Source organism: Pseudophryne corroboree, chromosome 9 (assembly GCF_028390025.1).
Source record: "Pseudophryne corroboree isolate aPseCor3 chromosome 9, aPseCor3.hap2, whole genome shotgun sequence".
Classification (NCBI taxonomy): Eukaryota; Metazoa; Chordata; class Amphibia; order Anura; family Myobatrachidae; genus Pseudophryne; species Pseudophryne corroboree.
The window spans coordinates 440034617-440052242 of NC_086452.1; the positions used below are offsets into that span (position 1 = coordinate 440034617).

The 17626-nt window shown below is 47.5% G+C and overlaps 1 protein-coding gene across 2 annotated transcripts in view; it reads left to right on the forward strand.

Moving 5' to 3' along the window:
• The window catches only part of LOC134958466 (laminin subunit beta-1-like), a 195008-nt gene that overhangs the window by 139899 nt on the left and 37483 nt on the right, over positions 1-17626 (forward strand). For both annotated transcript variants that reach the window (XM_063941097.1, XM_063941098.1), the window contains exons 17-22: positions 689-810; positions 2472-2592; positions 14080-14272; positions 16348-16491; positions 16713-16944; positions 17262-17425. In XM_063941097.1, the coding sequence (XP_063797167.1) occupies positions 689-810; positions 2472-2592; positions 14080-14272; positions 16348-16491; positions 16713-16944; positions 17262-17425 (976 nt within the window). The remainder of the gene's footprint in view (positions 1-688; positions 811-2471; positions 2593-14079; positions 14273-16347; positions 16492-16712; positions 16945-17261; positions 17426-17626) is intronic.

A 17626-nucleotide genomic window follows, 5' to 3' on the forward strand; every position in this document is an offset into this window, starting at 1 on the left:
AATCGTGGCATCATGCAATGGCCCAACCCCACTTGTACCTCCAATCCAGGATCTCCTGTAGGGGATATAAAACTTTCAAGTATGCAGTAGTCCACTTTCCACATTGTTTACCTGTGGTCTGTGCACAGTGAGGCAGCCATTTTGTGGTCTGGACCAATTTGCATGAGGACAAAACCTATACTGTTTTTTTATTAGCTACCAGCAAAATCACTGAGACACCCAAAATGAAATATAGCAATCCACTATTGATAGCATTGAGGTATTTAGTGCCTCAAGCTGTGTCATTGGTTCCTAGCAAGACTATAGGCTGTGTGAATAATGGCATAGATGACAAAATGGCCTCCTCAGCCCTGTGTGCAGGTGACAGGCAGATGTGTGCAAGTCGCCTACAAAAACTACACAATAAGGTGGAGGCAACACTTTTGACTGTATTCAGTACAACATTTGCATAATGAAACAAGCTTGATGCCACCTTGTACTGTGGTAAATGTACCCATCAAGCTTTGCTCTCAGTGGGGTGTTTAGTACGTTAATGTTTATGCTTGTCCACCATATTGCAAAGTGTAAACTAATCTAAAAAAATATACTTTCTCCATATTTAACCTGCTTTTTGCAAAATGACCTATACATCCCTCAAATCTATGGCAAAAGAGGTTTAATGAGGATTCTTAACCGTTTCTGTCTCTAGTCTGCTGAGGACTGGGAAGCCATAGTCAGCGTGACATCACAGATATTACCCATGAGCCCGCGCTGCGGCAACGTGCTGCCCTTTGAGCAGATGTACAGGGAAAAGCTGCCACACGCCGAGAGGTAACAAATGATGTCATAGATTTCATGTGTTAATCACTGACATTTAACCCATAGCAAAAAGTCACCACGGAGTAAACTGTTTGCACTGAAATGTCTCAGGGGGATCAGTACGAAATCCCACTGGACGGGATCCCGGCGGTCGAAATACCGACACCGGAATCCTGACCGGCACAATCCCGACAGGGGTGGCGAGTGGAACGCAGCCCCTTGCAAACTCTCTACGCTCGGCACACTAATTTATTCTCCCTCTATGGGTGTCGTGGACACCCACGGAGGGAGAATATGTCGGTATTTTGACCGCCGGGATTCCGTCTGGCGGGATCTTGACCGCATCCCGTCTCAGGATAGTGGCAGGTGAGACTTGGTTAATGGTGAATGCAATCCACATATAACATAATGTAAACCATACAAAGGGAAAAGTTGGACCCTGAAGCCTAAAACAATGTAAATCAAATGTAGATCAAATAAACCTTACTAAACATTTCAAACATAAAGGTATGTATGTACATATGAAAAACAGAACACACCTACAATTAGACGTTATGATGATGACATTTACTTATATATAGGCTGACCATACTATTCCATTACAACAGACACTCATGGATTACACAGGTTCTGCGGATGAATACAACCAGGTGAAATGTAGGCTTGAAGTCAGCCAGCCACAGAACCTGTGTAATTCATTAGTGTCCCAGTATAAAGGGATAGTACTGTATGTAAGCCTACTGATATAGAGTCAGCCCAGCACATACATTGCACTTTATAATTGGGAACAAAACAGTAAAAGATCACTAATAGACAAAGAGGTAAGAGGGCCCTGCTTGCAAGGTTACAATCTATAGCGCACTGGCGTATTTACAATGGGTGCACATGGGCCCTCAGGGTCAAGGGGGGCCCACACCGCGCACCCTGCACCCATTTTTTAAATACTCACCTCTCCGGAGTTCCCTGCCGGCAGCAGCATCTCTAAGTAAATCTCCGGTAAATGGTGTGGCGGCAATTGTTCCAGAGAACTGCGCATGCGCAGTTAGGAAATCTCTGGGAAAATTGCCCCCACGCCATTTTCCCGGAGATCTGCGCATGCGCACTAGACTCTGGGACAACATTAGGGTCCCCTAGTGATTCTAGTGACCAGAGTCCACAGCGTTGCCGGCTAGAGAGGAGTCTGCACACTGGCCTCCTCCTCTCTAGAAACGCTCCTGCTATAGCGCATTATCTGCTCACTGTATGTTACCGCTGATTGGATGAGACCCTTCTTCCCTAACAGTATCCAGGCAGTTTAAGAGAAAGCCCCCCCCCCCCCTCCCCCCATTACATTCACAATTGCCTCTCTCGGCATGACAGGCTGGACAGTTTCAGATGCCCATTTGTCAGAATAAAGCTGATTGGATGAGATGTTCCGCTGTCATGCCTGGAGATGCAGCAGCCCCGGGATGGGGTGAGTTTTTCCCTCATTCCCATGGTCCTAGGATATGGGGTACTGTGAGGGTGTAATATTAAACATTAGTCCACCTGGAGGTACTCTTAGATTAATACAGGTACAGGTCTTTGTATACGTTTGGAGTAATACCTTTACAGGAAAACTGGCTTATACCTCATTGGGAATAACATACTATATATGGATATAATGACCTTTACAATCTGTCCTTCATTTCTAGGTATCTGGTCCTACCCAAGCCTTTCTGCTTTGAAACAAACAATCAGTATGAAATCAGCATCCGCTTCCAGCGCCTGGAAGCCACTAACCGCCATCCGGGAGCCTTCATCCTCATCGACTCGGTGAGTCTAGCCTCCGTTTCCTGTGTACATGTAATGCGGCCATTTATTGAAATGGATCAAAAGGTCACTGTCAAAAAGATTGCTATAAAGCATGTCAACCAATCAGACACTGGCTTTTCATTTTTTAAATTGTCCAATAAATATGACATCATGTGATTGGTTGCTATGTTGAGTGCAATGCCATTTTTGCATAGTTAACATTGCAGGAGCTGATGGTGGTAAGAATTGCCAGCAATGGCTTTCTCATACCTTTGCATGGGGGAAGCCTATTTACCAAGTAACATAGTGGTCCTCATACCACTGCCCTCCCTATTGTGCTATCACCATCTCAGGATAGCAGGATGCACCAAACCATTGCACAATGCATAGCCAGTTTAAGGTGTGGGCGCAGGAGATACTGTACCCCGAGCCCCCCTCTGTCAGGCTCCCCCACCTGGCCAGAGCACACTGACATCACTAGCTCTCTCTCTTGTGCAGCAGCAGAACCAGGCAGCCAGAATGTGAGCAGGACAGTATGCAGTGCAGGCAGAGATACAGGAGTATCATGTTTCATGAGCTACCAACAGACCTTCTTGACCAGAAAAGAGATAGGAGTGAGGAGAGAGCTGTAAGTGACCCAGGGTTCCCAGAATCTCCTCCTCCCTGCCGGGGTGTCTGGGTCCTGTGTAACCTATCATCAAATGATAGCATTCAGGTCTAGAGACAGACAGACACACACACACACACACACACACACACACAGAGTCCTCCTGAGTCCTGTCCCAGTGTGTAACATTACAAGAAAACTTTATAAAATAGTTGTCTCTCAATTAGGTGGAGCTATAAACAGTCGTCAGGCATTATTTAACTATTACTGTAGTTTAAATCTAATATACACCATTGGTTTAAATTCTAAATACACGATCCATACAATCCCAACACGAACCATTTCAGGGGAGGACAAAATGCTCTCTACCTGGATTTCCCTCTTAATTTATGATTGCAATCACATCAGTTGAAAAATACCCTTCTTATCAATTCAATAGTTCAGCAGAGGTGACGCCAATCATATTCAGAGGCATTACTAGAAATTTTTCTCCCCCAAGCGAAAACGATCTCTGGGCCCTCCCACCCCCCTCCCCCCCCCCTCCCCCCATAATTGCCACTAGTAAGGTAATGAATCAGCGCGCGCCACCAAAAATGGACGTGACCTTGCTGAAATGGGCGTGGCTTTGCCGGAAAAGACTACCTTATACCCCAGTTTTGCAACCTGCACGCCCAGACGTTGGCCACCACAGGAAAAAAAATAATCCTGATTCATGCCCCTTACATTATTTGTCATTTTTCCTCCTTATAGTAATGCCCAGTATACATTATGCCACATACTGCAATGGCCCTTAGACATTATGCCACACACAATAATGCCCATGACACAATATGCCACACACAATATGGCCACCGACACATTATGCCACACCGTAATGCCTGTGACCAGAGCCGGATTAAGAGGGGGGTCCCGGGGATAAGTACCCCAGGCCCCCTTTTTTCAAAGGGCCCCCCGTCGCCGCCGCAGATCGGAACAGAGATCCGATCTGCGGTATTGCCCTGCGCTCCTGGGAGCCGGCGCCACACGCAGCGGCAGGGCAGCTCAGCGATAGCCGTCCCTGGCGCCTCTGGCTCCCGGCTCCCGGCGGCAGCTCCACTGCCCGTGATAGAAGGACAGCTGAGCGACGGCTCAGCTGTCCAATAGTGTGAGGAACAGCAGCCTGCGGCTCAGTCATTGGCTGGGCGCGCAGGCTGCAGGGAAGGAGGAGGGAGGAGTCGGACAGCCGCCCATGGACTCCGTGGAGGCAGCAGCAAGCACATCACCCGTTCTCAGCCAGCTCAGGGGACTCCTTGGCTACCTGTACCTGTGCAAAAGCACAAAAAAAAAAGGCTGCATTACAATATGTTCTGGGTTTTTATATATATATATATATACACATGTGTGTGTATATATAATATATAGATATAGATATATATATAAAAATGATGTGTATGTATATATATATATATATATATATATGTGTATGTATTATAGACATATTTATCATAGGCGTGCGCACGGGGGGGGGGGGGGTGCCTGGTGCACACAGGCACCCCCTAATGTCCAGCACCCCCCTCACACGCGCCTGTAGCTGACTCATTACTGAGCATGCAGTTCTATTCCTGACTGTGACTACACTGTACGCCCGCAAACGCTCTACGCCCGGCAGCACTGACAGCCCGCTCTCTACGGCCGTCCGCACAGACTTCCTGCACGCAGAGACATCCCGCTACCTACGGCCGCTCGCTACGCCCACCCACACCCGCTCTCTACACACGCGTCCATCATCCACCCGACCCTTCCCTCCCTACACTCACCCTCTATGCTCGGTCAGCAGGCCCGGCGACAGACATGCCGCTGCAGGGGCGGTAGAGGGTACATTTGTCAGCAGCACCTGCTACCGGAACCCACATGATTTTAATTTTAAATCATAGGGCCCCCCTGTCTTAAGTACCCTAAGCCCCCCGAAGCCTTAATCCAGCTCTGCCTGTGACACATTATGACACACATTGCAATGTCCGTTATACATTATGCTACACACTGCAATGCCCCTGATACATTATAGCACACACTGTACAATGCCTGTGACACATTATGACACACATTGCAATGCCCGTTATACATTATGTTACACACTGCAATACCCCTGATACATTATAGCACACACTGTACAATGCCTGTGACACATTATGACAGGAATTGCAATGCCCATTATACATTATGCTACACACTGCAATGCCCATGATACATTATAGCACATACAATGCCAGTGACACATTATGACACACCCCGCAATGTCCGTTATACATTATGCCACACACTGCAATACCCCTGAGACATTATACCACATACCACAATGCCCGTGAAATAGTATGCCACACACCGTAATGACTGTGATACATTATGCCACACACCGCAATGCCCATTACACATTAAGTCCTACAGTAAGGCTTCTAATTACTTTTAAATTACCTGATCGTTGCCAGGGGTTTCATGCTCTTGGTTCCATGCACGTTGCCAGGGGTTTCATGCGGTAGGTGTTATGCTCGTTGCCAGAGGTATCGTGCTGGGTTTCAAGCTTGTTGCCAGGGGGTAATATTCGTTGCCAGGGGTTTCATGCACTGAGTATCATGCTCGTTGCTAGGGGGTAATGCTTGTTGCCAGGGATTTCATGAGCTGGGTGTTGTGCTCGTAACCAGAGGGTAATGCTTGTTGCTAGGGCTGTGCTCCCAGTGCCACACATGCCCCCAGTGCCCCATATGCCCCCCCAGTGCCAGGTACACATATACCCCCCAGTGCCAATTATGCTCCCCCAATGCCAAATATGTACCCCCCCAGTGTCAAATATGCCCCCCGCAGTGCCAAATATGCCCCCCCAGTGCCAAGTACCCCCCCCCCACCCCCTTCCCCGGGCTTCCCTGCTGCTGTGCGTTTTGGGAAGGAGGACACGGAGGGCACAGTGCGCGCCTCTCCTGTGTGTCCCTCCTGGGGCTCCGGCGTGTCTGTCAAATGAAGTGCCGGTTCGTGAGCCAACCAGAGCTCCCGAACGGCGTTGGCGCCCCCGCAGCCCTGCGCGCCTCCAAACGACCGCAGGGGCCCTAGTTACGCCACTGATCATATTAAGAGGGAAGTCCTGGTAGAGAGCATTTTGTCCCTCCTGGAATGGGTCATGTTGGGAGGCATGCATAATCTAATAGACAACACCCCCCCCCCCCAGGCCCCCCTGTCTTAAGTCCCCCCCCCCCCCCGTATTAGCACAGGCTCTGCGTCTTTGTATGCAGCCACAACATATGCAAAAGCCGCTGTAGGCATCTTAAGTGAAAAGTCCCCGGCGTGCGTCTTCCTGGGATCCACTGCTGTATTGGAAGAAGCAGCATTGAATTCTTTACATGATCTTCTGAGTAATTTATTTACTGTCCATCAGAACCACGCAGCCAGGGCCAGTGAGGCTGTATCCCCACAATCCTTCAAACATCGGAAATCTGCGTTACCATGGAAACAGCGTCCATCTCTTAATCAGCGCCATGAGTGCCCAGCGACAGGTGGCAGTGCGTACCGTAGGATCTGTTTCCCAGATGCCTAGCTCAGAAGGTCTAGGAATAAAGCAGACTGGATTGTCCCTGCTGTCACAATGGGTAAACATTCCCACGCTATGGCTTACAATTCCACATGGGTGCCTTGTAAAAGTAACTTGTGCTGGAGTTTTGACGAACACAAAAATGGCTTCTTTTATCTGTCACTTAGATGTACACCCGCAGGATATACTGCGGCAACTTCTGACTAATTGCACCAGTGTTTGGGTGGGACAGGCCTAATCCGAGAGTTCCGCCCCACCACCACTTTCCGTGTGGGCACGCCTGAGCGCCAGCGACTGGTGTCTGATTTACACCTTCAAAGAAAAGCAAAAACAATATGATATTTTCCGCTTGCCCAAACTGAGCGAGAGATAAAGAGGTTCCCACGATGGCGACGGGAGCGTCTGTAAAACCTGCAACTGGGGAATGCCGGCTGAAACGTGTATATTCAGTCTCCATTTTATTTACAACATGAAATGAGGTCCTAGATTTTGTGATCATTTTGTAGCACGAACAAACAGATCTATAAATGGCTCATCTCTCTGCATTGGCTGTGTCTGAATCAGTTTATGCTATCTATAGAATATAGGTGGTCATTCCGAGTTGTTCGCTCGCTAGCAGTTTTTAGCCGCCTCCCACTGGGAGTGTATTTTAGCTTAGCAGAAGTGCGAACGAAAGGATCACAGAGCGGCTACAAAGTTTTTTTGTGCAGTTTTAGAGTAGCTCAATACCTACTCAGCGCTTGCGATCACTTCAGACTGTTCAGTTCATGTTTTGACGTCACGAACACGCCCTGCGTTCGCCCAGCCACGCCTGCGTTTTTTCTGTCACGCCTGCGTTTTTCCGAACACTCCCTCAAAACGGTCAGTTGACACCCAGAAACGGCCACTTCCTGTCAATCACTCTGCGGCCAGCAGTGCGACTGAAAAGCTTCGCTAGACCCTGTGTGAAACTACATCGTTCGTTGCAATAGTACGTCGCGCATGCGCAGAAGTGCCGTTTTTTTGCCTCATCGCTGCACAGCGACAGAAAAGCAGATAGTGATCAACTCGGAATGACCACCATAGTCAGATCTGTCCCCAAACTTGTACGCAGACAGGGCAGTAGAGAGCCTGGCTGGGCCCCAGGTACTTTTCAGGGGGCGTGGCCTGATCACAGGGGTGTGGCCAAGCACCTTTGGGGAAAAAATACAGAATTTTTTTTATTTTAAACCCCTCCCTGGCCACACTGCAGCCCAGCACACAACAAGGTGACAGGAGCTGATTGGCTGGAGCACCATTTATCATACACAGTGAGTTTTATCACTCGTTGATAAATGGGCCCTTTAGTTCCAGATGAAAAGTGGGAGAGAGAAGAGGCAGAGAGCCTGATTCAGAGATGGACGCTACTGCAAATGTATGCTAAAGCCACAGCCTACGGGCTGCCTACTGAGACGCTCACCGACTGCAGTACTAATCCGCCGTGGAGCGCAAATTGTCTCACCACTGAACGGGCATTGGCTCATGGTTGCTCAGAATGTCCGACGGTACGTGGCCGCTGGTGCCAATGGAAGTGCGTCTTCCGACGCAGTCCCTGACACCAACAATCCCCAAAACCCCCCAGTCACTGGGCAGAAACGCTTTTCGGAATCGTATGGATCTCCACGCAGTTAAGATCTCCGTCCGCCAGTGCGAGCATTGGGCGCAGGCCCAGAGTCTTGGATCCTTAGGCCTTACAGCATTCCCGTGCTGTATACTTGAATATAATATGCATGTTATACTACTATATGCTGTATAAATGGGTGTGGATCATAGAGTCGACAGTCAGTAGGTCGTCAGTCATTAGGTCGACCACTATTGGTTGACAGTGACTAGGTCAACACCTTAAATAGGTCGACACGGTCATTAGGTCGACATGGAAAAAGGTCAACACAGGGTTTTTTGGAAGAAAAAAATTGTGGTGTTTTCTTCGTAAAGTGACCGGGAACCCCAACTAGTGCACCGTGTCCCCTTGCATCGCGAGCGAGCGTAGGACACAGGTTACTATTCCCAATCGTAGTCCACTTGGATCGTAAAATATGAAAAAGTAAAAAAAAAAAAAATGGAAAAAAGTGAAAAACTCATGTTGACCTTTTTCCATGTCGGCCTAATGCATGTCGATCATTAGTGATCGACTTAATGAGTGGATCCTGTATAAATTCCTGTAATTAATAGCTGCATGACTAATGAGTTCTGATGTCACTGCTTATATTCATTAAAGTCCTGATGTCATCATGTCAGGAAAACGTGAGCATTATAGGGACCCTCTACTGTAAATCATTACAGATGTTAAACACCCCTTGGAACTCCCTGATCTGTATATATACACTTGGAGTGTGGTGTAGCTTTATATGGTCATGGAGCTAGGGGGGTAATTCTGAGTTGATCGCAGCAGGAACTTTGTTAGCAGTTGGGCAAAACCATGTGCACTGCAGGGGGGGGGGGGGGGGGCAGATGTAACATGTGCAGAGAGAGTTAGATTTGGGTGTGGTGTGTTCAATCTGCAATCTAAATTGCAGTGTAAAAATAAGGCAGCCAGTATTTACCCTGCACAGAAACAAAATAACCCACCCATATCTAATAGGCCCTACACATTTGACGATTGGCCACCGAGGTGCCCGACTGCCGATACGGCCAACGGGCGACCCGGCGGCGGGGTGGGGCAGTGACGGGGGGAGTGAAGTTTCTTCACTCCCCCCGTCACCCAGCTCCGTAGACTTGCAGGCAAATATGGACGATCTCCTCCATATTGGCCTGCATGCACAGCCGACATGGCACCAGCGATGAACGAGCGCGGGGCCGCGCATCGTTCATCGCTGGTGCCTCCACACTGCACGATATGAACGTTATCTTGTTCATATCGTGCAGTGATGTCGGCCAGTGTGTAGGGCCCATAACTCTCTCTGCACATGTTATATCTGCCTCCCCTGCAGTGCACATGGTTTTGCCCAACTGCTAACAAAATTCCTGCTGCGATCAACTCGGAATTACCCCCCTATATGTAGTATTTCTATCCTCATAGGAGGGGATGCACTGTCTCACAGAGCCAGCTATCCAGCTGTAGCCACTACTGCTGCCGCTGCGTGACAGTGTTATTCCAGGGTTAAGGGTCCTACACACTGGGCGATGTAATCGACCAGCGATATATCGCCAAACGATACATCGATTCAGCCTACACACTGGACGATATTGATGGTCAAATTGGACGATATGAGAGTACATTACATCTATATCGTTCAAATTGACTTGCATGTTTAAACAACGATAGATCAACGATGAACGATAGCGAGGCCGCGCATCGTTCATCGTTGATGCATACACACTCGGCAATATGAACGATTCGTTCATATCACCCATAAACATCGCCCAGTTTGTAGGGGCCATTAGGGTTGTTAATCGACCATCGATGATTGACAAACACTGATACTCAGGGGCCGATGGTTTCCCAACATCGTTGCCATTAAAGTTATAGCGTGCCAAGCAGTGATTTTACATGATAGTGGCCGAGAGAATACGTTTTGTTTACTCACACAAAAGACTTTCTGCTATGAGTGGCTCCCAGGCTGTAACGTCTACAGCCCAGGGCTGGGCCTTCAGTCATCGATGTTCAAAAACATAGATTATTTCTCACCAGGGGTGTATCTAGGGGTCCGAGCGCCCCTGGCAAAGTAAGGGGCTGGCGCCCCCCCCCCCCCTACACACATTTGGAATAAGGTGTGAGTATTGGAAATGGGGCATGGTCTTGTGGGGGAAGGGCGTGGACACAATAGTACTTCCAATTCAAATTATGCCACACAGTAGTGTCCCTCGTTCACATTACACCGCACAGTAGTGTCTCGTATTCACGTTACACCATCCCTCCCCCCTAACCCACCTTTCCCACAGCCTGACCGTAACCTACCCCCCTCCCCCAATAGCTTCTTCAGTGGTGCCTAACACTAACCCACCCTTCCTAATCTCCCTCCCTGCAGCCTAACCCTAGCCCTCCCGCCCTCGCAGCCTAACCCTAAACCTCCCACGTGCCTTGCCACTACAGACTTTGGCATCAACTCAATCCGGATTTTGGCATTCTGCATCGCTATCTATGTTGGGATGCCAGCATCAGCATTCCGAGCAGTTTCGGGATGCTGGCGTCAGCTTTCCGATCGCCGGGATGCCAAACGCCAGCATCTTGACTGCATCCTGAATGAAATGCTAATGAGCTGCTGTGAGATGAGCCTCAAATGGACCCAGCCATTAACTAAACACCATTAGTTGGATGGTAGAAGTGCGTCCTGTTAGAAAAAACATCAGGGTGCCATCACTTCCAAGATAAAATGATCAATTATACAATTAACTGATATACATTTCCTTGAACATGGCCTTGAAATAGGTAAGATATGTATTTTCTTTATTACACTCAACAAGTTAAAGTTTTCGCTTACTTACTACTTACATCTAACATGCATGAAAATCGTGTAGTTTTCCAGGTACTACAGTCCCTTCTCCCAAACACTGACACTTATTTATTATCTTCAACAACAAATAGATCGATAGTACTGTGCTATATAACAATTGCTGTGTACCTGGTGAGAGTCTGTTACTGCCGGCGCGGCACTGGTGTCCGTCAGCATCGCACTGCACTAGTGATCAGACTAGTGTCCGGCAGCACCGCACTGCACTAGTGATCAGACTAGTGTCCGGCAGCACCGCACTTGTAATCAGACTCACAATAAGCTACAGTTCCCAGCAGCCCTTGCTGCCAGGAGCTCCCAGCAACAAGGGCTGCTGGGAGCTGTAGTTTATTTTGAGTCTGATTACAAGTGCGGTGCTGCCGAAACCAGCACAGCTACAGCAGTAACAGACTCTCACCGGGTACAGTCTGACAGTACTGCTTTTCTATCCTTTGGCCGCGGGTGGCACAGCCAGGCGGCGCCCCCTCCTTGCCTGGTGCCCCTGGCGAGTGCCATCCTGGCCAATAGGTAGATACACCCCTGTTTCTCACTGATGGCTGCCTGCCATCGAAGGCAGTTACTGATGGTGCGATCGATAATAGACTATCAATGGCGACCTCTTGGAAATATTTCCAGCCAATTAAGGATGAGCATGACATTAGCACAACACTGCCACCTCCTGGGATGTACTAGTACTGCGTATAGCTCTATTACATAGCAATAGCCGGAGACTTAAAAGACACCACTTCGTGTTTTTAGATTTTTTTATATATTTTTTTTGTTAACGAAATACATAGAAATTCAGTTTATTGGTTAAAATCAATATGTCTGATAGCGATGTATTTGCGATATTGTCGTAGTACTGAATGAAACGTCCTTCACCTTAATATAGGGTTATTTTATTTACATTAACCCCTTCAGCTCTGCATCTATTTCACCCTAGATAACCAGGCCATTTTTTTCCCCTCCCCCCCCCCCCCTTTTACTTTTGTCGGCAATATCTATTTTAATTTTTGCAGTCTTCCCAAGTGAGTTTTATTTTACTTAGTAATGCCTTCTTTTGAGATAAATATATATATTTTAATTAACTTTGGCTATCACAGAGAAAAACAAGCACAATTAGGAAGAAAACGAGCGTTACCATGGTTTTGGCCCTTTTTAAGTATACACCATTTTACCCTACGCGTGTGTTGCTAAATTTCTTCTGTTCACTAGGAAACACTGTTTCCCGGTAACGCGGGATCTCTGATTCCTCATTGGTGGGCCAGTGGCGGAGCTAGCGCAGTTGCAGGAGGTGCTATGGAGTCTGTGTGTTACGGGGCCCATTGATTCGCAGTGAAGAACCACTTGGGCTTTCAGAACGTGAAGATTGTATTGGGGGGACTTTTTTTTAAAATAAATTCTAGTAGGAAAAATGTGGCTTCAAAAACATCAATGTTTTTGCGCCTCAATTCGGATCTCCTGAGAGACAGTTTGCTAAACGAAGATACTAGTCCTATACACCCTACTGGTCTGGTGAATGAGTTATAAATATAATTATATCTGATATACTGTATCCTCTCCTCAGACCACTGTGGCCTTAATAATGTTTCTGGTGGTCATTCCGAGTTGTTCGCTCGCTGCTATTTTTAGCAGAATTGCTAATAGGCTAAAATCCGGCAGTTCTGCGCATGCGTATACACTGCAGGGCGCACGCGCTAAGCAATTTTACACAAAACTATGCTATTTTAGTCACGGGCGAACAAAGCTTTTCAGTCGCTCTGTTGATCGGAGAATGATTGACAAGAAGTGGGCGTTTCTGGGTGGTAACTGAGCGTTTTCCAGGAGTGTGCTAAAAAACGCAGGAGTGCCAGCAGAAAACGCAGGAGTGGCTGGAGAAACGGGGGAGTGGCTGGCCGGACGCTGGGCGTGTTTGTGACGTCAAACCAGGAACTAAACGGACTGAGGTGATCGCAATCTAGGAGTAGGTCTGGAGCTACTCAGAAACTGCAAGGAAATACTTAATAGCAGAATTGCTAATCTTTCGTTAGCAATTCTGCTATGCTAAGATACACTCCCAGAGGGCGGCGGCTTTGTGTTTGCACTGCTGCTAAAAGTAGCTAGCGAGCGAACAACTCGGAATGACCACCTCTGTTGCCTGTATCCTGCTGAATCTCTCCCTTTCCCGTCACTTGCATACTGCAGTCGGTGGTTTTAGGTGGTAAATGAAAGTAGCAGGTTACATAAATAGAGGCAAAGCAAAATACATGTTTGGAGCAAATGAAAAGGAAGTTATACTGTATAAGCAGTATTATATTGTTATAATAATCTAGTAACAAAATACTAATGACAAGTAATTAATGCATAGTTATCAGTTATACATGAATGGTGGGGAGACTCCCTGAAATAGTGGTGATCTCCCTGACTCCCTGAATAGTCTATCAATCTCCCTGACGCAAGGCTGGGTGGGCACAACATAGTGATGATGTCATCACTCTCCACCCACCATGTAGAAAACTCTGGGGAGAAGAATAAGGAGGAAGTGGGCTACAAGAAAATGTCTGCTAGTCCAGCACATTGATGGCTGCATGAGTCATGGCTGTGTGCCGAAGGATGTGTGATGGGTTGAAGAGGCGAGTGGATGAAAGTGTTATGCAACAATATTCAGAAAAATAGGTTTGTTTTAATGGATGAAGGTGCTATTACCTAGGGATCATAGTGACAATGTTATAAATGTAATGTGCCAAACCATGTAACTGCATTGGGGCTCATTCGCAGTTGGAGGTAAGTTAGTTTTGTGACACGCCTCTCAGACGGAGCGCCCTCCTCATCACACAGGTGTTGCTGTCACAATCTCCCTGAAATGCTTTTTCAGACGCAGGAAACCATGAACTAATGTCTCCCTACGTGTCTCACAGCTGGTCCTGCTGCCAAAGTTCTCGGAGCTGCCTGGCTTCCATGGCAACGACCCCGTCTCTGTGCATCACCGAGAGGAAATGGAAAACTACAGGTGTCTGGAGTCCTTCCAGATGGCCACCATGCCGATGCTGGCAGAAATGTGCATTAAGCTGATTTGCAGCATCTCGGCCATCATCCACGACGGAGCTCTGCGTGAGTAACGGGATCCTCTCCATGATGATTGCAAACGGGGGACATGTACTAAGCAGTGAAAAGAGTAATCTAGCCCCAAGATAATTAATGAAGGACTGGTGCCTAGGGCTGGCCATTGACCATCGATGGTTAACAACCATTGATGGCAAACCACAGATGAACAATATTTTTGCTATCGATGGTGGAGATCCAATGCTTCTTCGTCATCGATTGCACACAGCCCCGCAATGTTTTATTTCTCCCTGGCACTGGGACACAGAGCATAGAGTAGCTCTGCTCCCTTATGTGGCCTGTGAAGCACTGCCCCAACTCTGATTGGCCCACTGCCCAGTAACAGAGCAGACCATCAATAGGCAAAAGCAATGGTTTCCCTGTCAATGGTTGCATATCATCGAGGGTAACTACTAATGGTACCATCATGTTTAAATTACCGATGGCCATCCCTAATGGTGGGATCGTTCATAAAGAGAGTGTCCTCTCACCCCCTCTCACATAGCTTACCAGCTTCCTGAACCCAGTATAATAGCCCCTAAGACACTTCTCCATTATACCCCAAAAATGTATAAAGAACAATTTTTCAATAAACTTTACTTGAACAAAGAGCCCCAAAAACACACGTTCACCACTTACCTAAACAGAACATAAAAACATATATTCTCCTGTGACCCTATATAGTGATCACTCAAAAATCCCCATACAAATAAGACCCAACCATTCACAATCAAGGCAAAATAATGAACAATGGGGACTCCACAACTTTGCTTATCGCCAGCCAATCACAAATGGCCAAAGCGGGAAACCACTTGTGATTGGCTGCTGATGAAGATGGGTCCCAGTTGCTCTTGGCCAAAGTAATTCGATGAAAGCTGTTTTATATGAGCGTATGTTTTTTTTTCCTCCTGTTTGGAATACAACAAACAAATCAGTCCAGAAGAAAGATTTTATTTCACATTTGGATAATAATGGTTCAATAATGGTTTAATGAAGCAATGAATAAGGATGTTGGGTTCAGGGCTGCCATGAGAAATTGTGGGGCCTAGGACTGACATAATAGACAGGGCGTGCCCCCCCCCCCCCCAAAAAAAAAAAAATATCTATAAATTCTGCCACATCGCTCCACCCCCATGTGAGCTCACACACACTTGACGTTACATATAGGTGGAGTATTGCGGACCTGCAGGAACGATTCACAGAGCTGATGCACAGGGAAGGATTGTTTTTAAGTCCTCCCTGCGCATCAGCCTGCTGTTGTTGCGTTTCCTGTGCAGCTTTCCAGGTATTGACGGTAGGAGCCAGGGGTGGGCCCCCCCTTTCTGTAAGGGCCCCCCTTTCTGTAAGTCCCTGCAGTCGTCGTCCCCCCCTGATGGCTGCCCTGGTTGGGTGGATGTTTATTTGAGAATCCCCTTTGCTATTTTTGCTTTTACTGTTTTGGTATAATTCAGTAGGTATTGGGGAACCCTGCTGAAAATATTGGAGCCATTGGGATGGCACCCATGGGTTCCAATTGCAGCCCCCCTTAGTGTAAAGGGTGGTCAGACTTTTGATCTCCATGTTATGGTGGAAATCAGCCCAGGCTGTAGGGGGGGATACTAAAAGGGTAAGAGGTGAATGATACTTAGGGGCTGATTTATCAACAAGTTTTATCATACGCAACCAGCTTTAAAACATGTTGTATATGTTAAATGGTGCTCCAGCCAATCAGCATCCAACAGTCATTTTTCAAACACAGGACAGTTAGGAGCTGATCGGCTGAAGCTCCATTTATCATACACAATGGGGGGAATTCAAATGTTTGAAAAGTCGGTCAGACACCCAACTGACTTTTCAAACAATTGAATACATCCCAATGAGTTTAAATAACTAAAACTCGTTGATAAATAGGCCCCACATCTTTTCAGTTTGTGAAGGGTGTAATTGAGGGAGGAGAGGGTGGTGGTGCCTCATACAAAACTAATTCTGCTCTTTGTAAACTATTGGTAATTGTTACATGACAATATATAACTAATGATCGTGCCACACTGTGTCCCTCCAGCAGAGGGCGCTGTTTTTCATGCTTTGTATTTTGTATTTTGCAGCTTGTCTCTGCAACCTGCAGGGATCCCTCAGCGCAGTGTGTGATAAAGTAGGAGGACAGTGTATGTGCAAACCCAATGTGATTGGGCAGCGCTGTGACCAGTGTGCTCCCGGTACCTATGGATTTGGCCCATATGGATGCAGCAGTGAGTGAACTTCTGTCCATGTTACATGGTTAAGTACAAAGTATTGCAAAAGCAGGCAATCTGTGGTCTTCCAGCTGTGTGGAACTACAATACTATAAATACAAATAGCAGCCTGCTGGGAATGGGCAATCCTCGGCTATGCTGTTGTTGTGTAATACCCTGTGTATTGTCCAAGTTATAATAACCAATGTTCATAATGTCCCTGTCTTTTCTCATCACAGAGTGTGACTGCCACCCTCAAGGTTCTACATCCAGGTTCTGTAATCCGGCAACGGGGCAGTGCCAGTGCCAAAGCAATGTGGCTGGTAGACAATGCGACCAGTGCTTGCCAGGTCAATGGGGTTTCCCACACTGCAAGCCGTGCCAATGCAACGGGCATTCTGAAGAATGTGACCCCAAGACCGGAGCCTGCCTCAGATGCAGGGACTACACAAGCGGCCGGCACTGTGACAAGTGAGTTCCAGGCTTCACTGTCTTGTTGTTCCATAGATCTCTCTTTACCCACACTGTGGGTGCATTCGCTATAAAGGCTGTACCAATATTCAGCAGGACTTATTGACACAACTAAGGTATGAGGCACGTAGTGCCTCAGCGATGCCCCAACTTCCTACTAAAGTCATAAGCTGCATTCTCAGGAAAATAGTTGTCCAGCTGTCTCCATTGCCCCCTCATTTTCCCGTTCATTTGTACCGTAATGGTAGTTCTCAGGCTTACACAGTCATAATCAGATTAATGTACTTGGTGCACCTAGTGACGGTTGTTTCCTTCAGGTGTCTGGACGGTTACTATGGCGATCCCATTCTGGGTTCCGGCCAGCAGTGTCGCCCTTGTCCCTGTCCTGGGTATCCTGGCACTGACAGCTACCATGGCAGCTCTTGTTACGCTGACCGAGAGTCCAACCACATCGTGTGTCTGTGTGCGCCGGGCTATGGAGGTAAGGGCAGCGGGATGCGGCCGTCTGCAGCTACGTATAGCAAGTGAGGTTTAATAGTTCTATAGGAAACCAAAACATTCTGTCATTTATATCTAAGGCTGCGTATTACCGAGCTGGATAATAATTGTCCAGCCTGCCATCCGTCCTATAGTTATATTGCACCAGGCCCTGTCTGTAGGGCTACACAATAGGACTGTCACA